Consider the following 25,032-nt stretch of genomic DNA (forward strand, 5'->3'; position numbering starts at 1 on the left):
GCTCCCGCTGGGGGGCGGGACCAGAGGGAACCCCGCCTCCCAAGGCCAATCCCAGCTCTCCCCCGGCGGACAGGAAGCGGCGGCGGGCCCGGCCGCCCGAGAACCGGCCTCCGCGCGCATGCGCGCGCCCCTGGGACGCCTCGGGGAGGGGGAGGGGCGGGAGGAAGGGGCGCGGCTCTGCGTGCCCGTTGGGCGCTCGTGCATCACGTGGTGAGGAAGGAGGCGGAGGTCCCGGGCTTGGGGGAGGGAGATAGGGAAGAGGAAAGGAGCGAGGGAAGGAAAGCGGGGAAGGGAGGAAGGAAACGAACAAGCGGGAGGGAGGTCCCTGTTTTGGAGGAACTGGGAGCCTGTCGGGCCCCTGAAGTGGAGCGAGAGGGAGGTGCTTCGCCGTTTCTCCGGTCGGCGGGAGGTCCCGGCTTCCCGTGGAGTCTCCGGACCAAGCCCCTTCAGCTTCTCCCTCCGGATCGATGTGCTGCTGTTAACCCGTGAGGAGGCGGCGGCAGCGGAAGATGGTGTTGCTGAGAGTGTTAATTTTGCTCCTCTCCTGGGCGGCGGGGCTGGGAGGTGAGGCACGACCCGGAGTGTCGGGGGCGCCGTGACCCCCGCGGACCGCGCGGCGGCAGCGGCGGCCCGGCCGAGCGGAGCCCACTGGTGCCGCGCGGCGGACGCGTCAGTCAGCCCGACCGGCCGGCGGCGCCACTCAGGCGCGCAGCGCTCCCCACTCCCTATTGTCCCTCGTACCCTGACCGCGTTCCCTTCCGTGGTGGGCCGAGGAGGCTCCGAGCCTCCGGCGAGGCCTTCCCCGCCCTCTACAGCCCCGGTGGCAGGGGATGTGGGGGTCGCCTCCCAGAGAAGCAAAGTTGGGAGATCCGGGTCTCCAGGAGAGAGCCGTGGAGCCCAGGCCAGTGGCTCCATCACTCCAGCCCGCTTGCCTGGCTCTGGGGCAGCCGCCGCGGGCCAGCGGTCTTTGCCGTCCTGGTAGCGCGCTCATCCTCACCCGCACCCTTCCGCCCTCATCCCCTGCCCGGCGGCGGGTTCCGGAGTCTGCACCGCGGCGCAGGCTCGTGGGAAGTTGCGGGATCTGTGCGGCCGGGCTGGTGAATTGTTCTTCACCAGGGGTGGCGGTCCAGACCGACCGGTTCTACAGAGGGGCCACGGGTGGAGGGGTACCCGTGGTCTCCTGGTTGTCTGAGCCGAGAGTGTTTGGAGAGGGTTCGCAGGAGGGTGTGTTTAAGTTCAGTGAAAACATTCTGTTGCCCAGGGGAAAGGGTTTGGTGGGGAGAAGGTGAGCCGTTTCGGGATGTTCTTTTATTTTGTAGGCTGGCTTGGGTCTCTCAGAGCGACGGTCGATGGGTGGCCCAACTTTTGAAGAGTTTTCTTAAACTCCCAGGTGGAACAGACAGGGTAGCTGTCAAGACAGCGGCAACCCCTGACCCCCAAGTTGGAGTTATATTTACTAAAAGCACATACACTCTTGATTACGTGGGTTTTGAAGATTTTTGTTTCTATTGTATCCTAGGACCAGCTGCATCATTTTGTTGTGTAAATGCTTTATTTTAGGTAGGCTTAAAAAGTATACTTAAAAACTTCGAATGTATTTTTAAAGCATTGAATTGAAAAAATTTCTGGAATGCTTTGGATGAGTATAACCTAATTTGGTAATTAAAAAAATATCTGAATATTTCATGTAGTATATATAGTTTCTGTTCTTTTGTCTGTCACTTTGACTTATGATTGGAGAGCCAAGCATATTTTTTTTTTTTTGTCCTGTATTCTACTTAGCCCGAGGTTGATAACTTTGTAGGTAAACTTTTGCTGTAGTTTGTGGTGTTCATTTATTAGATAATACATTTTGGATTAAGAGCTTCTAGTAGATATTTAGTGTATCCTGTGCTAGAGACCCTCTATTAGAACTTTTCATTTAACATTTGTATATACCTTCTAAATGGGGCTTCTAGTAAATCACTTTTCTGTCAGTTTTCACTTTTTGTGATTATAAGGCGTTAGATACTGATTTATATGAGGTAGTAAAAAGTAAGACAAACACCTGAGATACTTTAAACTACTGATGTAGTTTATAAACTGTCCTTTATTTTTAAAGATTTAAACAGTAAGAATAAAAACTGGTGTAGTCTGAGGGTTAAAAAAAAAAGTAAAGTAACAGCATAATCTTTGTGGGTTAAGACTCTTGTTACACATTTTCTTTTTTTTAACAGTAACTTTTTATTTTTAAAATTATTTATTTAAGAGAGAGAGAGAGAGAGAGAGAGAGAGAGAGAGAGAGATGAACATTGATTTGTTGTTCCAATTATTCATGCATTCATTGGTTGATTCTTGTAAGTGCCCTGACCCGGGATAGAACCCGAAACCTAACCAACTGAGCTACCTGGTCAGGGCAGATACACAGACATTTTCTAAATTCAGAACTCTGAAATCATTTATAAACTGTCATTTTGCATTACACAGTGGTTAAAAGGTTTGTTACACTTTTTAACATTTAAGCAGAACTTTAAAAAACAATACAAGTATTTGATTTTAAAATCAGCATCAAGATTGTAGCTTTTGGGTACATGGCGATATTTGTAATTTTATGGTAATACAGTTTTTTCATCTGTTCTGAGATATTTATGATCAAGTTTGTAAGAAGTTTACATGATGAGATATGTAGAATAGAATATATTAAAATGAAATTCTGTATTTGTTTTAATGTATGAGAGGATGATTATGTTTGTATAGATTAGGAGAATTAGTAGTGGAAATAGGGTTTAACTTTAAAGTGTAAATAATTTTTAGGTACTTAATAAAGCCTTTTAATTGCTTCCCCCTTTCTGACTTACCAATCACTGTTTTGTATTAATTATTTTTCCTCCTAATATGATGGAAGCTGGAAGAGATAAAGTGTTTGAAATTATAAAATTTAAACTTTTCTAATGCTGTCTGTTTCTAGCACATGTCCCAGCCTATGCTATATTTGTAAAATTTCTAGAGTTCAGTGTCTATGTAGACGTATACTCAAATATATACATAAAATGCTTTTTAAAATTACTTGTAACTACATTAGAAATTTATTGGACCTATTTTTATTAAATATAGCCCAAAGAATTTTTATGAATATGTGAATATTACTTTTTAACACAGATATGTTGCAAGTTGATGTCTTTTCTTTTTTAAAAAATTAAGTAGTTTGAGAGGTCCAAAGGTATTTTAGCTGTAGCAGTACATGTTTTGGTTTGATGATATTATACATAAAATGAACTGTAGAGTATGACATTTTTAATATTTAAAAACCTGGTGTAAATGCTTTGCTTTGTACCATGGATTCTATAGAAATAAGTCTTCTGGAAGTTTGGCCCAAAGTATTAAAAGTATAAACTACTTCTTCCACTTCTACCAGCAAGTAAAGGTCTATGAAATTAATAAAAGAGACAGACATTTAGTCTTTTTTTTTTTTTTTTTTTTTTTGTCTTTTCTTTAAGGAGCTCTGATTCTTTATCTTTTTTAACAGAAGATTGACAATCTAGTTAGCTGTAGCACTTTAAGAAGGCCCATTTCAAGCCATCCACTAAGTGAGCGATTTTCAACCAGTATGCCACAGAATTTTAGTAATTAGTTTATGTGTGCCATGAGATGAAAAGGCTGGAAATCGCTGCCCTAAGTTAACAGTATCTTCTCTGTATTTCTACAGGACCTCTCTGAGTAGCAGGGGTTGAGAGCAATGAACATGGCAGGCATCTCTGTTTTCTGATGTCCTTTTTATAACTTTTAAGGTCTTTAAGGGTGTTATTATTTGATATATTTAAAATTTTCCTAAGGACTTGCAGGGTTAAGTAGGGAGAGTAAGGGCTATTTCTGTAATGTGTGTTGTGTATCTGGTATTGTTTTAGGAGTTTTTCATCATTTATGAGAGTGGTGATATTTACTGTTGAAGAAACAGGCTTGAAGAAATAATTTTTTAGCATCATTCATTCAAACACAAGCCTGTTTGACCTCAAAGCTTGAATTTTTTACTCATTACCCTCTCATAGTTTTATGAAAGCAGTTTTCACACATTAGTTTAGAAGTGCCCTCTGGACTAAACCATCCTATAGATTTGTTTTGTTTGATTTGCAGTATTTGTAAGTTTCAGCTAGTGATCGACATTGAAAAATTGGGAAATTTCTCAATAAAATTTATGGATTTCTTGATTTTTGGGAAGACTTGAACATCCAGGCATTACTTAGCTGCATTCCCATTGTCTGCAGAGTAGTAGAACAGTAGCTGCCCTCTTTAGACTGGGCATGTGCTTACCAGTCAACGCAGTTCCCATCATTTCTGTGGGTAATAGAAATGGCCTATTTCACTCATTTTTGTTACCTGCCTGGGTCCTGTAGGAATGATATTCACATCTTTGCCTTGACTTAATCTTTCATAGATGATTTCAAACTTTAAAAAAATGCTTATTTTTTGACTGCAACCTCTTATCCAGCTTTTAATATATAGGGTGTCCCAAAAAATGTATACACAATTTGAATGATTATAAAGTCAGTGTTTATTAACATACAGTTAATTTTTAAAATTTGAAAGAATCTACAGAAATAAATTTTTTTTTGTGTGTGTGTGTCATTGCCTGTTTTCAAACTGATGACCGTTCTGGTCCAGGCATTGCTGATACCATGAAGCAATGGAATGGCAGACATCAAGAATCATTTTGTTCTGTATTTGTGTGTCTTCAATTTGTCAACTGTTGCTGATTTTGTTCTGAAAACTTTATTTTTTATGTATCCCCATAAAAAAGTCTGGTGGATAAATTTTCTTTGTTCAAAGCTTAGTCTGGCTTCACCCATTATTTCAAATCAGTTAAACCTGAAAAGAAGTGAAAATTAAGTGAGTTATCAGCTGTTAAAATGTTTACTAGTATACATTTTTTGGGGACATCCTGTGTGTCTCTCCCCCTACCCCCCAAAAAATGTATACTCAGAGTAATTTATAAAGGCATTGTTTGTACTTCAACTGCATTTTCAAACAGTAGCATTTTAGAATGAATTTCCTTTGTTCAAAGCTTAGTCTGGTCCAGCCGGTGGGGCTCAGTGGTTGAGGGTTGACCTCTTGCATGGTCAGGGCACAGGTTGCTGGTTCAATCCCCAGTGGGGGGCATGCAGGAAGCAGCCCATTGATGTTTCTTCTCTCCCTCTCCCTTTCTCTCTAAAATCAATTAAAAAATATTTTTTTAAAAAAGAAGAAAGCTTAGTGTGGCTGAAAAGAAAGAAACAACAATTGAACTGTCAGCTGTTAAAGTGTGTATACATGTTTTTGGGACACCCTGTATATTTTTTGTAATTTATTTTTCCATAGTCTTAAAAATTTGTTAATAAAACTGACATAATTTTATCTAGCATTAGGTTATCAGATATTTAAAATTCCTGTTTTTATAATACCAACAATTTGAAGATCTTAAAGAATGGTTAGTTTTTCTAAATATCTTGATCTCAGTGAGCAAATACTAGTAAATAATAAATCATTTCTTTCCTACTGAGATAAGACTTAGAAAATTGATTGAGGGTCATATCAATAAAAACTAACTTAGGGCCCTGTGGGCTTGGGTCAGTGGTTGAGCTGTGGACCTATGAACCAGGAGGTCATGGTTCAATTCCCTGTCAGGGTACGTGCCCAGGTTGTGGACTCGATCCCCAGGGAGGGGCATGCAGGAGGCGGCTGATCATTGAATCTCTATCATCATTGATGTTTCTATCTTTCCCTTCTTTTCTTAAATCAATTAAAAAAACCCCCAAAAACCAACCAAACAAAAACCAGGAAACAAAACCCAACTAAGGCTTTTTTCCCCTTGAGGAATGGGTTATAAATATAAATTATGCTTTTGAAATAAAGAACATTGAAATGAAGCAATAAATTCAACAAGTTACATTTTTCTTAAAATGTTGGGAGATGACAGGTTCAGATATGAGAAGATTCCCATATAACAAATCTGGGACCAGGCTTAAAATTGTGGCTGTTTTTTTTATTCCTATGGAAATTTCCCTAAGATGTACACATTTACTGTGTTCTTACTATGGGCTGAATTTAATATTTTCTTAAATGATTGAGGTTTAGTATAAGCTCAACTGCTATTCTGGGTTCTGTTGTAGTTTCTATTTTTTATTTTTTCAGAAACAATTGAAATGGGCATTCTTGGTGATGGTGCTTTTCATTCCTGTAGCTAGTGTTAATAGTATTTCCAACTTTTGGGTTAGATTTCCTGGCTTTCTTGCAAACCTTGAGTATATCATCTTTTAATTTATTGTTTCTACTATATTTTCTATGGGGAAACTATAAATAATCATGCTTGATACATTTGTATGTAAAGTGGAATACATGAGCTTTAGATAAGTTTTTTTTTTTTTTTTAATGTATATGTTTTGGCTTTATAGAGTTTAGTATTGAGGTTGCCCTAGTCTTACATTCTGAACAACTGGGGTCATGCTGTATTGTTTTGCTACTTAAAGTGAGGCAAGGTAGAGTGGAGAGAAGAAATTGATAAATAACCAGGAAGACACAGCAAATAAAGTGCACAATCATTTGGTTGCCTGTAGATCATTTCCTAGATTTGAATCTTAAGTACTCTGATCTGAATCTAATATATTAGGTTATTGATATTAAACATACCCTAAGATGTGCAATTGTAATATTCTCTACAGGAATGTAAGTTGTAAGTTAAGAAGTATTCTCTGTATTTAAAGGAAAGATTAGGTGAAAGGTAGACGACAAAGGTTGCTGATACTGTGTTTTATTGTTAGTTTGCAGTAAGTAGCTGTTGTGTGTTACAGTTGGTGACTTTGTGATTTGTATAAAGTTAAATTTCTAGTCTGTCTTTGAATTGTATCACATTCTAATAGAAAAATTTTGGCAAAGTTGGAGGTATAGTTTTGGGATGGTTTAGCTTAAAATATAGTCGACTAGAGGCCCGGTGCACGAAATTTGTGCATGGACTTGCATATTAGCCTTTTATATATATAGATGTGGAATACCAAAAATGGAGTTTGTGTGTGTGGAAAGGTTTGGGTGCAGGAAAGGGGAATCATTGGTCATAGCTGCTAACATGAAGTTTCAGTGAGGCGCCTATATGGCCACTAATTGGGGAGACAAATTATAGATATGAAAGGCTGTGGACAGAAAACACACAGAAATTTCCAGTACGAGCCCCAAGTCACAAGGGCAGACACTAAAATTGTAGGAATTGATTTGCATTTGATCTATTTTCACATAAGCATCTTAATGTGACCTGCTTGGGTAGAGTCCCAGGTTTTTCTGTTGTTTTTGTTTGTGTGTGTATTTTTTTAAAGGAGGAGTTGATTTATTTAATGTTAGAGATTCTTCCAAGCAACTTTTAAAAAAGTCTTATTATTCTGAATAAAAATACAGTAGTGGTGCTGAAACCGGTTTGGCTCAGTGGATAGAGCGTCTGCCTGCGGACTGAAGGGTCCCAGGTTCGATTCCTGTCAAGGGCACGTACCTTGGTTGCGGGCACAACCCCAGTGGGGGGTGTGCAGGAGGCAGCTGATCGATGTTTCTCTCTCATCGATGTTTCTAACTCTCTCTCCCTCTCCCTTCCTCTCTGTAAAAAATCAATAAAATATATTAAAAAAAAATACAGTAGTGGTAATTCTGATTGTTTAGCTGTCAATTTTTATACTGGGAAAAGGAAGCAATGCTAAGGATAAATGGAAAAACTAATAGTCTTACTAGTTAGATTCCTATGAGGGTAGTAACATTGCTATCAGGAGTTTGAAGGCTTTTCCTTAGTACTGGTGGGGGTGGTTCTGTCCTAGCTAGGTTGCAGGAAATAGCAGTGCTGGGAACAGTTCTCAGGAATTTAGATTCCCTTTGATAATTGGGTGAATTTATTCTGAGCTACTACAATTCCAACTAAACAATGTGAGAATGTACAGCGAGAACATGCTCTTTAGTCATCAGAGTTTATTGTATGTCTGCAGCTAGTAGGAGTCATGAAGTCACATAGTTCTAGTTCTATTTATGTATTGTAATTGCAGTTGAAATGAGGATTTATTAAGCTGGAGGGACATCAGCCAGTTGGGGAAAGCTTTTTAGAGATATAAGGGAATGGCTTATAGTATAATAAGATGCTTGTAAGTTTACTTGCCTGGAATGGAGAGTCCATGGCAGGAAATAAAGGGAAATTCTAACTGGGGCAGGATAACCAGGATTCTAATTATTCATATTTTAGATAATAGTAACTGTGACACAGAGTATTATGGAATGTTGGTTGGAGTTCATGTTGAGGAGTTGGGATATGATATAATAAGGAATAAATAAGCTGCTTGATGAACTGGGTGATTGAGTCTTGCATTAGGTAGTGATTGTAGAAATAAATTAGGATAGAACAAATGACATGGAAGAAAAATTGGTAAAATTTGGCAAATGTTTAATGTGAAGATAAAATTTATTGAGGGCTCACTCGGTTGTTGAATTTAGATCTTATATGCTGTTGCATTGGAAGATGTGGCTTAATAAACTTTGAGGACTTCAGTATCTGAAGTTGAAAATAACTAAGGTTTTGAATTTGGATAGAAGGATATAGGTTGGGATATGTTTTACGAGTCTGGGATTTTTTCCTGCTTACATGCTTATACTTTTGTTGGGGATTGATTAAAACTTTGTACAACCCTTCAGTAATCTGTGACTAGTCATTTGGGAAGCACTGCTCCAGATAGTTGGGAGATAGAAGTTTGGTGAATTTGGAGTGGAGGGGAGAAGTTAGATTTAATATATTAAGAAGTATATTCTTACTTACAAATAATATATTTACTGTCCTTAAGTTGGAATTATACTCTTTAGTTCAAGAATATGCTTGATACTCTTGATGATATGTGAATTGTGAACTTTCTATTTCAGAGACAAAAAGAATGTGACCTTAAGCTAAATTTAATATAACCATTTGTGGAGCAGAATTTCTTTCCATTGATCTTTGTTTCTATTGATGATGGCAAAGGGTATACACACATTTTGAGCTATAAACTTTGGATTTTGTTTTCAAAAGAATACAGATAGAATCCTACACTTACGTGTTGAGTGAGATATTAATTTGCTCTCTCATTTCCTAAGAGTTAAATGGGATGCTGAAGAGACTGTAAACTGCTATACAAATATTATCATAATTATGGTGTTTCCAGGCCTACTTTTGTTTGCAGTCTATTAGTTGCAAAATATCGAGGGGTAAAATGTATTTTACAAAGTTGAAGTACCAGAACATCATTAGCAAACATCATAAAATAGAAATTAAGAAAATCCATAATTCTTTCTCCATAATTTTACCACATTTTAATATTAATCGTTCAATCTTTTAAAATGCCTATTATTAAGAACTTACATCATAGTATTTATGCAGTATTGTGTCCTGTAAAAAATTAACATGTAGTTGCCCTACCTCGTTTGGCTCAGTGGATAGAGCATTGGCCTGCGGACTGAAGGGTTCCGGGTTCGATTCGAGTCAAGGGCACATGCCAGGGTTGTGGGTTCGATCCCCAGCAGGGGGTGTGCAGGAGGCAGCCTTATCATCATTGATGTTTCTATCTCTTTCTCTCCCTCTCCCTTCCTCTGTGCAATCAATAAAACATATATATATTTAAAAAAGAAATTAACGTAGTTAAAATGTATACACAAAGCAGATACTAAAATATTTATAAGTAGTCTAGAGAAAGTTTTGGTTGTCACAACTGGAGGGATGCTACTAATAAAAGAGTAATATGCTAATTAGACCTGATAGACCGGATGTCTTCCGGATGTTCTTCCAGATGTCCTTCCGGACAAAGCCATGGTAGCGGGGGCTGAGGCAGAGGAGGTTAGGGGTGATCAGGCTTGGCAGGCACAGGCAGTTAGGGGCTATCAGGCTGGCAGGGGCTATCAGGCTGGCAGGCAGAGGCGGTTAGGGGCGATCAGGCAGGCAGGCAGAGGCGGTTAGGGGTGATCAGGCAGGCAGGCAGGTGAGCGGTTAGGAGCCAATGGTCCCGGATTGCGAGAGGGATGTCTGAGGAGTCCCAGATTGGAGAGTGTGCACCCCCCGTGCACAAATTTTGTGCACCAAGCTTCTAGTCTATAATAACCTATAAAAAGCATAATATGCTAATTAGACCGGACAGCCAAACAACCTTCTGGACATCCTTCCGGATGACCTTCCAGATGAAGTCAGGGCTGTGAGGGCCGAGCCCCTTGCATGAATTTAATGCATCGGACCTCTAGTTATCAATAACACTAAACAGTTGGCAGAATTGTTTTATTTGCACATCCAGATTTCCTGGAAGGAGGCAGAGGCAGATGGTTTGGGATATAATATGGGAGAAGGATGAAGTAATAAGAATGGGTTTAGGATGAAATGCAGGGTCTGGGGTAGATAAGGTAATGGATGGCTGGATCCAGAGCGTGTGTGTGTGTGTGTGTGTGTGTGTGTGTGTGTGTGTGTGTGTTTAGGTAGGGTGAATGTCACAGTCCTTTTTATGGGTTACTGTCTGTACTTGTGTCTACACTTTTTTGAAATGGTATAAAGGCATTTCAAATTAGCATAGGAATCTAAATTATGTACACATTTCTACTTTTGGATTTTTAAGTTGTGTATCATAAGTCAGTGGTAGAAATTTAACACATTTAGTAGGTTTTAATCATTAATGCTTTGTGTTCTTTGTAATTGATTTAGTTTATAATAAAAAAACTACTTTCACTTCTAAGTCAGCTAGCTTTATTTTTATTTCTTAGAGACTAGCTTATCTCGAAAAAAGTTGGTGTGTTGAAATATGCTTTTAATTATAGACACACCCTCTTATCTTGAACTTTTCCTTGTAACTGTTAGGTATAGATATTCACTTTTAGAAAATTATTTGACTGGTTTCTAGTGAAGAAATGGATACTGTGGCTTAAGTATGAGGTCGTGTTGTAGAAGTAGTGTTTCTAAGAGTGCAGTAAAGGCACTTAAGTATATTACTGAAATATAGAACATGATAGTTCCTGGAAGCCTATATAAGAGAACAGTTTTGTTAATGGTATATATATAAGAGAACAGTTTTGTTAATGGTATATGGACTTCAAGATCATAGTGAATACATATCCTATCTAATAAAGAGGTAATATGCAAATTGACCATCACTCCAACACACAAGATGGCCACCCCCATGTGGTCAAAGATGGCTGCCCCCATGTAGACACAAGATGGCCACCACAAGATGGCCTGCAGGGGAGGGCAGTTGGGGGGGAACCAGGCCTGCAAGGGAGGGCAGTTGTGGGCGATCAGGCCTCTAGGGGAGGGCAGTTAGGGGTGACCAGGCCAGCAGAGGAGGGCAGTTGGGGGTGACGAGGCCTGCAGGGGAGGACAGTTGGGGGGGGGCCCAGACCTGCAGGGGAGGGTAGTTGGGGGGGATCAGGCCTGCAGGGGAGGGCAGTTAGAGGTGACTGGGCCAGCAGGGGAGGGCAGTTAGGGGCAACCAGGCCAGCAGAGGCGGGCAGTTAGGGGTGACCAGGCCTGCAGGGGAAGGCAGTTGGGGGCGACCAGGCCGGCAGGGGAGGGCAGTTGGGGGCAATCGGGCCAGCAGGGGAACAGTTAGGCGTTGATCAGGCTGGTAGGGGAGTGGTTAGGGGTGACCAGGCAGGCAGGCAGGTGAGCAGTTGGGAGCCAGCAGTCCTGGATTGTGAGAGGGTGCAGGCTGGGCTGAGCGACTCCCCCCTCCCCCCTGTATGAATTTCGTGCACTGGGCCTCTAGTCAAATACAAGAACCATTGGTCAACACTGTGTGATGCTTAAGACAGTTGATAACTAAGTTCCTTAGGAAGGAAATACACTTTTCTTAAAATTTTTTTTTAAAATTGATTTTTAGAGAAAGCAAGGGTGAAGGAGAGAGAGAGAAACATTTATATGAAATGTGAAACTTTAGATTGGCTGCCTCCTGCATGCCATGTCATCTACTAAGGATTGGGTGGCAACCCAAGCATGTACCCTGACCGGGAATCAAACTGGCAACCTGGCAGACTTTTGGTGCATGGGATGGTGCCTAACCAACTGATCCACACTGGCTAGGGCAGGAAGGAAATACTATACACTTTTATATTGGGGTAAAATGCTCTTGGTGCCTAATTTTAAAATTATACAAGTGAAACATCTGTTGAAAACAGCTTGATCATAAGGAGTTTTTCTGAGGAATGGAAATGTGCCAGTCTTATTACACATCCTCTCATTTATTGTAATTAAGTTTTTCGGTAAATAAGGAGATCTGTAATGTCAAACATTTTTATAGATTTTTCTCTCCTATTAAGATTGTAGAATCAACTTTCTTTTTTAAAAATACATTTTTATTGATTTTAGAGAGAAAGGGAGAGGGATAGAAACATCAATGATGAGAGAGAATCATTGATAGGCTACCCCCTGCACTCCCCCTTCTGGGGATGGAGCCTGTAACCTGGGCATGTGCCCCTGACCGGAATCAAACCTGGGACCCTTTAGATTGCAGGCTGACACTCTATCCCAGGGGTGCGCAAACTTTTTGACTCAAGGGCCACAATGGGTTCTTAAACTGGACCGGAGGGCCGGAACAAAAGCATGGATGGAGTGTTTGTGTGAACTAATATAAATTCAAAGTAAAGGAGCAGAGGGGAGAGCAAGAGAACCGGATAGAACAGCTGGATCCGGCCTGTGGGCCGTAGTTTGCCCACGGCTGCTCTATCCAGTGAACCAAACCAGCTAGGGCAGAATCAACTTTCTTTGACATAGAGAAAAAAATTAAGCTTATCCTATATAGTAAAAGCCTAATATGCTAAGTATCCCAACTGTTCGTTCGACCAGTCACTATGATGTGCACTGACCACAAGGGGGCAGACGCTCTGACTGGTAGGTTAGCTTTCTGCTGGGCTCCAGCTGATTGGGACTGGGCGAGATGGTCTGGATACGCCCTGGAGCCATCCCGCCGTCCCTCCCCGGCTCCGATCGTGCACTGGTGGGGTCCCTTGGCCTGGCCTGTGCCCTCTCGCAATCTGGGACCCCTCGGTATATGTCGGAGAGCCAGTTTTGGCCTGATCCCTGGAGGCCAGGATTTGTGCACTGGGCCTCTAGTTTGTTATATAATATTTTGTATTCCACACAAAGATGATGACATTGGCCCATCATCAGGAAGCTATTCTCTGATTGTTGATTGTATTATTCCCCTGATGTTAATGTAATTTTCATTCTGTTTCTGCCCTAAATTGAAATTTTTACTTTCAATTTAGATTGGAATGAAGATTGTAGGTTTTGGATTCAGGAGTTTGTTTGCAAGTGTTCCTGGGAGGTAAGATGCTACCTACCCATGGAATATGGAAAATAAATCATAAATAGCTTGCACTTATAGGATACTTAAGTGCCAGGCACTGTTCTTAGGGCATTTTGTGTACTAACTCAATATTTTTGCAACATCTCTATAAGATAGGTTCTGTTATACTTATTTTACAAATAAGGGAGCAGGTTCAGGGACGGTAACTTATTCAAGGTCAGAAAAGTCATATAGCTATTAATTGGGGAAGCCAGGATTTGAAAATAGTTAGCCTGCTCCAGAATTCATGCTCTTAAACACTATACTACCTCTTAGAAACATATCTCATGCCTTAAAAAGTATAATGAGATTGTCACATTCTGTCATTGCATGAAATATTGGATCATTTTACCAAGAGCATAATTAGGTTCTTTGTACTGATAGTATTTGAGCCATTTGACTTTTGGTTAGTCAAGTTCTTACAAGCTATTTTTGTTTTTTGACATTAGAAAATGTTTGCAATCAAGTGGGGAAAGAACCTTATACTAGTAGAACATTTATGCACAATATCATTTCAGTTTGGTAATAGGTAAATTTACATATTCATTTTTAAAAAATTGAGGATAGTTACTAAATTTCTGGATGGTGAGGTGTAAGATATATATCTTTATAGTAATCACTTTTGTAATCAGGAAAAATAATTTTCTTTTAAGGCAGATTATTGTTAGTAAATGGTGACTTTGAAAAGTTACTGGAAATAAAAATATGGTCGGCCCTGTATATCTGTAGGTTTAGCATCTGTGAATTCAACCAACTGCAGATTGAAAATACTCAGGGGAAAAAAATCTTAAGTTCCAAAACTTGAATTTGCCATGTACTGAGCACTATGCTGAATCCATGCAAATGAAGTGATGTGTAGCCATTCCCTTCTGTAGCTTCTATGCAAATATACGTTATATGCAAATACTGTGCCATTTTATATAACATCTTTGGATTTTGTTTTTTTGCGGGGTCTTGGAACCAATCCCCTATGGATACTGAGGGACAGCTATACTGTTCTTAGTTGTAAAAAGGGAGAAATTGCCTAAGCTCTCTTAGGTTACACTTTTTTCTACTTCTTACACCTGCTGGTCATATTCTACTCTTGTATGTAGGTGATTTTTTGGTATTGCATTACTCCCCTCCCCTGACTTTTCTTCTAAAATTTTAAATCTGTTTTCTCCATCTTATAGGTCCAATACAGTTATTCTACTAGTTTTACACATAGACATTTGCTTGATATACACTGTTACACTTTCTGAAAGATTAGCAGTATGTATAGTTCAACTAACATTTGTACACCTTTCATTTAAATTTGTTAATGGTTATCTTTTGCTGTATTTGCTTTCTCTCTCTAATATGCTCAACACCCCCCCACCCCCAACCATTTGAAAGTAAGTTGTACCCCTAATACTTCAGTTTAGTATGCATCTCATAAAGTTAAGGACATTGTCTTATATAAACAAGAAGATTATTTTCTCTTTTAAGTTTGGAGATGTTTAAACAGTCCATGAAGTTTGTAAGTACTAGGTATAATGTAAATTTGTTGTATGCTCTGTGAAGACCAGATTTCTGGCAACTACAACTAAGGACCAGAATATAAATGCTGTTGTTATACATTATGTATAGGTATAATAAATAGTCGAGGAAGGAGGAATAACTGGCCAAATAACCACACTGCAGGATGGAGCTATGACACACACTGGCACCAGGCCAGCCAAGGCGGGTTTGATGTGATTGGTCGGGGGTGGGGGGGCCTCGTCATCATTGCACGATTGCCCCACAGAGGGAGGCTCAGGCTACCGGCTGGTGGGGCAATCAGTCGGGGGGGCTCCGCGATGGATTGCCCCAAAGAGGGAGGCCCACTGCGGTGGGTGGGCAGGGCCTCCCTCTGCAGGGCGATTGATTGTGGGGCTTCCGAACTGCAGGCAATGGCACAATCTTCTATATATATAAAAGCCTAAGAGACTGTTAACACCCAATGACCGGAACGACTGTTGGGGCAGAAGCTCAGCATAGGAGCTGCCCCCTGGTGGGCAGTGTGCTCCCACAGGGGGAGCGCTGCTCAGCCACAAGCCAGGCTGACAGCTGGTGAGCGCAGTGGTGGTGGTGGGAGCCTCTCCTGCCTCTGCGGCAGCGCTAAGGATGTCTGACTGCAGCTTAGGCCCGCTCCCCAGACATCCCCCGAGGGCTCCCAGATTGCTAAAGGGCGCAGGCCGGACTGAGGGACACCCCTCCCCACCAATGTCATGCACTGGGACTCTAGTAACATATAATAGTATTGGGGTTATCACATCAGTATGACCTCTTAGGATTAAGATGTTAATAAGGATGAGCCTAGCTCAAGAAGGTGATAAGGTAGAGGAAAAAAAATCAGTAATGTTTCAAATGGAAAGATATTTGGTACATAGGTAAACTTCAGTTATCTAGAAATTTTTCTCAGTGGAAGCTATCATTTTCCATTGATATCAGATTACTAACATCATACTGTACTCTAGGTTAAATGTATTTTATTTTCATCATCGTCAGGTAACAGATCTATTTGTCCATTGTTAAAAACTTAATGTGAGAATGTCTCCAGTGGGTATTCTATTCTTTATTAGAAGGGATAAAAGGAGTTATAGATTGCTGTCCTTTGAGTCCTTCCATGTCATTCATTTTGCCCTGCATGGGTGATAAATTCCAGCTCTATATTCAGCATCAGAACACGAATTTTTTTTTTCCCTGATTGTTGTTTTGTTTTTTATTCCTAGATTTGTAGGCTATATTTCTTTCCACACAAACCTACTTCATGTAAATAAAGAACTTAAATTAGAGAAAGAAAATAGTCTATGTTATGGAACACAAATCATATGTTAATTTAAATGGCAACAGACCTTTGGAAAAGTAGTTTCTGTGCCTGTATTTAACTTATTAATTGCTTTAAATAACCCCTAATATGGTGTTGACCCCCATATTTTTATCTCTAGCCCTTGAATTCCAGACTCCTGTATCCCAGCTGCATCTCTAGTTAGATGTCTAGTGGGCATTTCAAACTTACCATGTCCAAAACAAACCTGATTCCCTTATCTAAACGCTGCCTTTTGTCCTATAGTCTTCCCCATCTCAGTAAGTGGGAGCTCTGTTCTTCATTTGATAAAAACTTGGAGTTATTCTTGATTCCTGTCTTTCTCTCACACCATGCAAATCCTGTTAGCTCTTCCTTCAAAGTATATGAAGATTTTGATGAATTCTCACTAGCTCCACTACTAACTACCCTGATTGACATAGCCAGCATCCATCTCACTTTAATTACTATAAAAACTGCTAACTGTTCTCCATGCTTTCTTGTTCTCCCAGTCTCTTCTCAGTGTAGCAGTCAGTATAATCCTGTTCAAAAGCTACTTGGTCAAAACCATCTACTGGAAAATTATATACATTAAATTGGTTAAAGTGATACGTTTTATGTTATGTGAATTGTATCTCAATAAAGCACATAATAACAAAATAAAAAATTAGTAAAACCCCATCCAGTGGCTCAGTACAGGGTGTCCCCAAAAATGTATACACACTTTGAATAATTATTAATTCCAGTGAGTTAAATCTGAAAAGAAAGAAACATCAATTGCTCTGTCAGCTGTTAAAAGTGTGTATATATTTTTTTGGCACCCTATATTAAAATTTTTTTAAAATATGTTTTTATTTATTTCAGAGAGGAAGGGAGAGGGGGAGGGGTAGAAACATCAGTGATGAGAGAGAATCATTGATTGGCTGCCTCCTGCACACCCCCCCCCCCCCGCCCCCTACTGGGGATTGAGCCAGCAACCCAAGTATGTTCCCTGACGGGGAATTGAACTGTGACCTCCTGATCCATAGGTTGACACTGAACCACTGAACCACACTGGGAATATCTATAATATCCTAGCTAAAAAAAAGAGTAATATGCAAATTGACCATCACCCCAAGACACAAGATGGCCGCCCCCATGTGGACACAAGGTGGCCACCACAAGATGGCCGGCAGGGGAGGGCAGTTGGGAGGGACCAGGCCTGCACGGGAGGGCAGTTGGGGGCGATCAGGCCTACAGAGGAGGGCAGTTAGGGGTGACCAGGCCTGCAGGGGAGGAGAGTTGGGGGGTACCCAGGCCTGTAGGGGAGGGAACTTGGGGGGGGCACCAGGCCTGCAGGGGAGGACAGTTAGGGATGACCAGGCCAGCAGGGGAGGGCAGTTAGGGGCAATCGGGCCAGCAGGGAGGGAAGTTAGGGGTGACTGGGCCAGCAGGGAGGACAGTTGGGGGCAACCAGGCCAGCAGGGGTAGACAGTTGGGGGCAACCAGGCCTGCAGGGGAGGACAGTTAGGGGCAACCAGGCCTGCAGGGGAGGGCTGTTGGGGGCGACCAGGTTGGCAGGGGAGGGCAGTTAGGGGTGACTGGGCCGGCAGGGGAGGGCAGTTGGGGGCGACCAGGCCTGCAAGGGAAGACTGTTATGGGTGTCCAGGCCGACAGGGGAGGGCATTTAGGGCCAATTGGGCCGGCAGGGGAGCAGTTAGGCATCGATCAGGCTGGCAGGGGAGTGGTTAGGGGGTGATTAGGATGGCAGGCAGAAGCAGTTAGGGGCAATCAGGCAGGCAGTCAGGCGAGTGGTTGAGCACCAGCAGTCCTGGATTGTGAGAGGGATGTCTGACTGCCCGTTTAGGCCAATCCTGGTGGGATCGAGCCTAAGTGGGCAGTTGGACATCCCTCGAGGGGTCCCAGATTGGAGAGGCTGCAGGCTGGGCTGAGGGACACCCCACACACGAATTCTGTGCACTGGGCTTCTAGTCTATAATAATAAAAGCATAATATGCTAATTAGACCAGATGTCCTTCCAGACGACCTTCTGGATGAAGCTGGGGCTGCGAGGGAAGTCGATGCTGGCAGCAGGGGGAAGGAAGGCCTACTCTTGCATGAATTTCTTGCATCGGGCCTCTAGTATTTTTTAAAAAAACTAAATTACTTATTGTGGCTTGCATGATCCTACATGATATATACATACACATCCTCAGAGGTCCTGTTCTGTTTTTCTCCTTGTTCGTTTCTGAAATAGTGGTAAAATACACATAACATAAAATTGACCATTATGACCATTTTTTAAGTGTGCAGTTCAGTAGCATCAAGTACTTTATCTCTGTTCAAACGTTAGTAAGGTCTTTCTATTACATCATGTGAAAATACTAACTCCTTCCTTCGCACATTCTCTCTGCTTACCCTGCAATGACCCTCTTATAGCCATCCCAAATTATTTACTTGTTTCATTGTCTGTCTTCCTTTTCTAGAATAAAGCTTCATTAGGTCAGTAACTTTGTTTTGTCCACTGCGATGCTCCCAGCACCTAAAACAACATCAAGCATATGATAAGTGCCATTATGTATGTGTTGAGTGAATAGATTACTGTACTAATAATTTTACTTTCTGGAAAGTCTGGAAATGCTCAGTTTCTAAATCTTTTTACTTGACTTCTTTTGTCTCTCACCCGAGGATATGCTTTTTATTGCTTTTAGAGAGAGAAACATCAATGTGAGAGAGAAACATTGATCAGTTGTCTTCTGTAAGTGCCCTGCAACCTGGGTATGTGCCCTGACCAGGAATTGCGCTTGCCACCTTGTGGTATATGGGACGATGCTCCAACCAACTGCACCACACCAGCTAGGGCACTTTAATTGACTTTAAAATGGAATGAAGCTACTATTTTTGTTAGTATTTGTTTTGCTCATTGAGTGTTTTTATATGCCCTGTTAATTTAAAAATTAGGTAGGTTGAATGAGTTAGAATTTTCTCTATAAAAACTAAGTTACTTTTTTTCAACTACTATGTGTTCTTTTAAAAAAATGTTGTTTTTAAAGCACTTAACTGTTGTCATTCACTGTAAAAATTGGACTAAAAGGAGAAATATAGACTATTTCCATGGTTTTCTGATTACCTATGTAATAAAACCCTAAGTGACCATTATGGTGGAACAGCCAGAACGACCAGTAGCTCTGATGCGTACTGACCAGCAGGGGGCAGGTGCTCAATGCAGGAGCTGCCCCCTGGTGGTCAGTGCGCTTCCACAGTGGGAGTGCTGCTCAGCCAGAAGCTAGGCTCATGGCTGGCAAGTGCAGCGGTGGTGGCAGGAACCTTTCCTGCCTCCGCCGCAGGGCTAGGGAGCAGCGAGTCGAGCAATAAGGAGCATCAAGCAGGTGGGTGGTAAGGAATGAGGGGTCCTGGACTGCGAGAGGGATGTCTGACTGCCAGTAGGCAGGCATCCCCTGAGGGGTCCCAGACTGCGAGAGGGTGCAGGTTGGGCTGAGGGCCCCGTCCCCCTCACTGGGCCTCTATAGTCTATCCTATATAATAAAAGCCTAATATGTTAAGTGTCCAGTCGTTGGTTGTCAGTTCAACCAAAGTGTAATATGCTAATGATATGCTAAGGCCACTCAACAGCTCGCCTATGATGTGCACTGACCACCAGGGGGCAGACACTCAATGCAGGAGCTGACTGCTGATGGTCAGTGCACTCCCACAGGGGGAGCACTTCTCAGCCAGGAGCCAGGCTCACAGCTGGCGAGCACAGCAGTGGTGGCAGGATCCTCTCCTGCCTCTGCGGCAGTCAAACATCCCCTGAGGGCTCCTGGACTGCGAGAGTTTGCTGGCTGGGCTGAGGAACCTGGGCTGAGGGACCTCAGAATTTCGTGCACTGGGCCTCTAGTATATATATAAAAGCTCAGTGGAACCACCAGTGGCTATGACGTGCACTGTGGCAGCCAACCAGCCTGATCCGGGCCCTGATTGCCCCCCCTCCGGCTGGTCAACCACCTGCAGCCCCTCCCCCGTGCTGTCCCCGCCCCCAGTCAGCCCCCAACACCCCAATCGGGGGTGGGGCTGGTCAGCCAACCTCCCACGGCCCCTCCCACCACTGACCTGACCTGATGGGCCTCCATCGGGCGGGCCAGCTGGACTCCACCTGTGCACAAATTTGTGCACCGGGCCTCTAGTACCCAATAAAATTTACTCTATTGTTAAGATGAAACTTTTAAAAACCCATTTTCATTTTGGAGTAAATTTAGAATCACAGAATTTTAGAGTTAAAAGGAACTTTTGTAGTTTTTGGTGGGTCACTTAACCTCTCTGTGCCTGATCTTGAAATTAATTATACTTGCCCTATATGGTTATTACAAGGGTTAAATGAGATAATATATTCATTAATTAATTTAGCCCTAATTTGAAGAATTCTTCTTATGTACTATCCATTATTCTAAGTTCTTTATTAATTTAATTTATATAACAACATTATTTGGTACAGGTATTGCTATTTCTCAGATGGGAAAACAGAGGCATAGAGAAATAAGTAAATTGTCCAAGATGATTTAACTAATAAGTGACAAAAGTGGGATTCTAACCTATGATTATAAATAAATGAAATGCTTGCTAAACGGTTGGAACATAATGTTAACTAAGATGCTGACCATATACTTCCATGGTTATTGAAAAACTTAGTTGCTAGAGGGATATGAGAGTTATAACTGGAAAGTCATGCAAAATGGTTATGAAAGTTGCATGAATAATTGCAAAAATAAATATCTGAAATGCACTCATAGCATTAGTAGAAGATTTTAAAAAACATATCTAGTAAATAAATCTACAATAATTTTATTTTTAATCAATTGGACTTTGCAAATGCTTGCTTGGCCTGTTAGAAATTCTGATACTTCTTGGGTATTATAGGATCACACACTTTCGGATGATTGATTTATGGCTCTCTTATCAGTTTTCTTTATAAATACAAATGAAAATGGAAATTTCCAATGAAACATTGGGGTGGATTCATCAATTCTTACAGCAAACATTTATTGAGCATGCTTTCTGACTGTTTTAGGTACTGAGGTACATCATTGAACAAAACAACATCCTTGTTCTCATGAAACATATTTTAGTGGTGGAGGGATATATGTCATTGAAAAATAATATGAAGAAAGTTAAAGCAGGATATTGAATGAGAATGATTGGGACAATATGGTTTTAGATAGAGTGATCAGAATAAGCTTCTGAAGAAATTGACTAGATATTTGAATAAATGTAGCAGCTAACCCTGCTTTGGGGAAGATATTCTAGGTAGAGGGACAATAAGGAAAGTAATGTGGGTGTAGCACACAATAAGGGGAAAGTGGTAGAAGATAAGGTGAGAGATAATAGAGTTGAGTGGGGGAATGGAGTCCCTGTTAAGGATCATGTTCAGCCTTGTAAGCCATGGTTAGGACTTCAGGAATTGGGAAACCTTTGAAAAGTTTTCAGCAGAGTAGTGACATGATATGACTTTACTTGAACATTACTCTGGCTGCTGTATGACAAATAGATTATAAGGGGCAAGAGTGGAAGCAAAGAGGGCTTATTTGTCATAGTTTTTGACTGTCCAGAGCCTTCTGAACCTTGCTGTGTTTGGCCCATTTTCAGCCTTATGAATTCAATCTCCCTAATTCTGATTCCCAGCCTTCCATTTGCAACTAGGACACTGGCATGTAAACTGGTGTTCTGAACTAGGCTCCTCTAATCAGAAACATCACTGTAGACATGGATTCTGAACTGAGCACATGTTTGCTTGCTAAAGTTTTGCCAGTATGTATCTTTCAGACAATTATGAAAGATTTTTTTCCTGTATTTCTGGTACAAAGGTGACATTGGAGGGGCAGAGCAGTGTTGGTGTTTTTCACATGAATTTTTTTGGGTATTATGGTATATACTACTGGCTTCTGGGGACACCTGATTAGTCTTAATGAAGATAAAAGTGATAGAGGTTCCAGTATTATTGTCAAGTAATAGAATATTACTTCAAGTAGAAGAATGTTGTATGAGAATTGGGTATTATCATAATGGAGAATGCTTCAGTATTTACGGAAAAAAATCTAAAGATTCTGGGTCAAATTTCCTTTGTATGATTTGCAGGAAACATAAAATCTTGTATTCCTATTTTTATCTGGTACTACTTTGATATTGTAGAAGCAATGGTATTGTTAGTATTAGGGCATATGTATTTTTGGATTGATAGAACCTGGGAGAGTCTAGCAAGTAACAGCATCAGGAATAGAATAGTTGATTAGGAATTAAGAGTAGATAAGTATGCAGCTTAGAACTAGGAAATCAGGAGATCTGTAACAAGGAGAATACATATAAAGGTGAGTAGATCAGAGGTCAAGCTCTGTTCAGATGGTGTTGAGGAGATGGGTGAATATTTAACTGCATCAGTGAGATTTGATGATAGAGCTGCTTTCTATCCCTATTTTTTGAGCTTTTGACTGGTTGCTAGAGTATAAGAACAAATCTCAATTGAGTAGGTCCAGACTCTGCATGTGAGAACAGGCAGTTGTGTGGTGTCTGACTGAGCTAAGTAGTGCAAGGCTTGGAGATTGGCATGGATTCCTATAGAGTAAACTGTGCCAATTTCAGTCACTAGCTGTGGAAATCAAGGGTATACATACATACATATATTTTTGGTCTATAAAAAGTACATTCTTTGGTATTTCTTTACATGTTTTTCCACATTTTAGGTAGATGTCAGTTTAGGTTTTGAAAGGTCCCTGCCATGTGCTGTGTTTGATAATTTTTTCCTTTTCAGTTTTTTGTAGTCACATCAGAAATGTGAATGGTGACTTACCTTGCTTATGATAAGGGTAATAGAATTATTTTAGCAAAATCACAAAGTCATTGAAACCAAAATAATCTCCTTGGTATTGCCTCCTATTTGCTCTGTGACCTTGAGGTTTTTATATCTCTCTCAAACCTTAGTTTTCTTTAGAATGGATTGACAGTTCTTACTTTAGGGTAGATTAAATGAAAATGTAGAATACTGGGCTTGGCAGATAGAATGTGCTCAATAAAATTATTATATCCAATTTAGAAACATCATTTAATACTTGAAGTTTATCGAGTCAGGTTATTTTTTTATACATAACAAGCTATCAATGTACATTTTGAAAAAATGGAATACATTTTTAAAAAGCATATATAGTTTTCGATTTTTAATTTTTCATTTTAAGATGTGAGCTTTTTTTTTTTTTATATATATTTTATTGATATTTCACAGAAAGGAAGGGAGAGGGATAGAAAGCTAGAAACATCGATGAGAGAGAGACATCGATCAGCTGCCTCCTGCACACCTCCCACTGAGGATGTGCCCGCAACCAAGGTACATGCCCTTGACCGGAATCGAACCCGGGACCTTTCAGTCCGCAGGCCGACGCTCTATCCACTGAGCCAAACCGGTTTCGGCAAGATGTGAGCTTTTTTAAAAAAACAAAAATAAATGTCTTTTAGCCAGATTTTCATGTGAATTTTAAAATATTAGATTTCTAAGATAGAAATGGGAAGAAACGACCTTAACATAATATTATGAATATGTTATATGGTGAAAAACTAAAGATATTCTTATTAAAGTTAGGAACAAAGTGAAAAAGTCCTCAGTTATAGTTATTCAGCATAGTTTGGTGGTTATGTAGTAAAGTTAAAAAAAAGATAGAATTATAAATAGATGAACAAACTATTTAAATATGAAAAGCAGAATCAACAAAGTGCCAGCCACACACACACACAACAAAGAATATTCTTAGAAATTTGTATGCAAAATCAAGGGGCTCATGAATCCCCTACAACAGAATATGGATCTTAGGTTAGAGCTGTTGCAGAGTAGAAAAAAGAGGGGTTATAATCAGTCAATACTAATGAAACTAAATGCTTAAGTGATTTCCTGCAGATTTGATACCTATTTTGCAGTGCTCTGCCTATTCAATTCTGACGTTGTAGTATGAAAGCAGTGATAGAAAATATGTAAATGAATGAGTAAATAGCTATGTTACAAAATCAGTTGGCCAGCTGAAATAGGTCTATGGGTTATAGTTTGCCTATCTCAGTTATATATTATTTGGGAACTTTTTCTAATCAGTACATTACCTGTGACATTAGTTAAGGTATTTTTTGTTTAAATGGTAGCACCAGTGGTAACTAGCCCTGTTAATATGCCGTTAAAACCTTAGAGTAAAGCAAGCATGGAGAAAAAGAAATAGCTTCTAGTAAAAGTGAAGGAATTTCTGTATACAGAAAAGTTGCAGAGCTTCTCAAACTTGAATGTGTATACATATCACTCTGGGAATCAGGTAGGTCTGGGTAGAGCCTGAGTCACTTTGGGGGATCAGTAGATTGGAGGGGAAGGAGCCTAAGATTCTGCATTGCCAGTAATTTCCCAGGATATGCCCATATAACTCATCCCTCAGAGTTTGAATAGCAAGGTGTCAGGAAAACACAAAATGCTGTACATAGAAAAATATTTAATTGGGTAAGGGCTGAAACATTAACAAATTCCCACTCTCAGTGGGAATGTATAATGAATGAATTTGTTATTTGAACATGTGGTGTGGATCCCAGGTTTTCTTAGCTTTTAGTTGGGACCTTCAGTACTGCTAAGAAGTTCTTGAAATAGTGTAGTTGTCACTGTCTCAAGTGATATTTTTCCTTAATGCTTGGTTTCTCTAAATGTTTTTCTTTTTGTACCTGTGATCACTGGTTGTCACTTATTCTTTTATTATTTCCTTCATCTCGTACTACATATGTCCTATTAACAAAGCTATAGTTATTTATGAATAATGAGTCATTACAGGATGTTTAATTCTTGGAGCGAAGTAGACTGTTGATTTCATTTATTTTACTGAAAGAGGACAAGTTGGAATGTTTAGAATTGTCTTTGATTTTGGACTT

At 40.6% G+C, this 25,032-nt stretch overlaps 1 protein-coding gene across 1 annotated transcript in view; it reads left to right on the forward strand.

The window, feature by feature from the left end:
• Positions 1-224: 224 nt before the first annotated feature.
• ADAM10 (ADAM metallopeptidase domain 10) overlaps positions 225-25,032 on the forward strand; it is a 186,661-nt gene continuing 161,853 nt past the window's right edge. Inside the window, exon 1 of the mRNA XM_080675408.1 lies at positions 225-564. Within this exon, the coding sequence (XP_080531534.1) occupies positions 510-564 (55 nt within the window). The 5' untranslated portion in view covers positions 225-509. The remainder of the gene's footprint in view (positions 565-25,032) is intronic.

Source organism: Plecotus auritus (genome assembly GCF_963455305.1).
Source record: "Plecotus auritus genome assembly, chromosome: 1".
Taxonomy (NCBI): Eukaryota; Metazoa; Chordata; class Mammalia; order Chiroptera; family Vespertilionidae; genus Plecotus; species Plecotus auritus.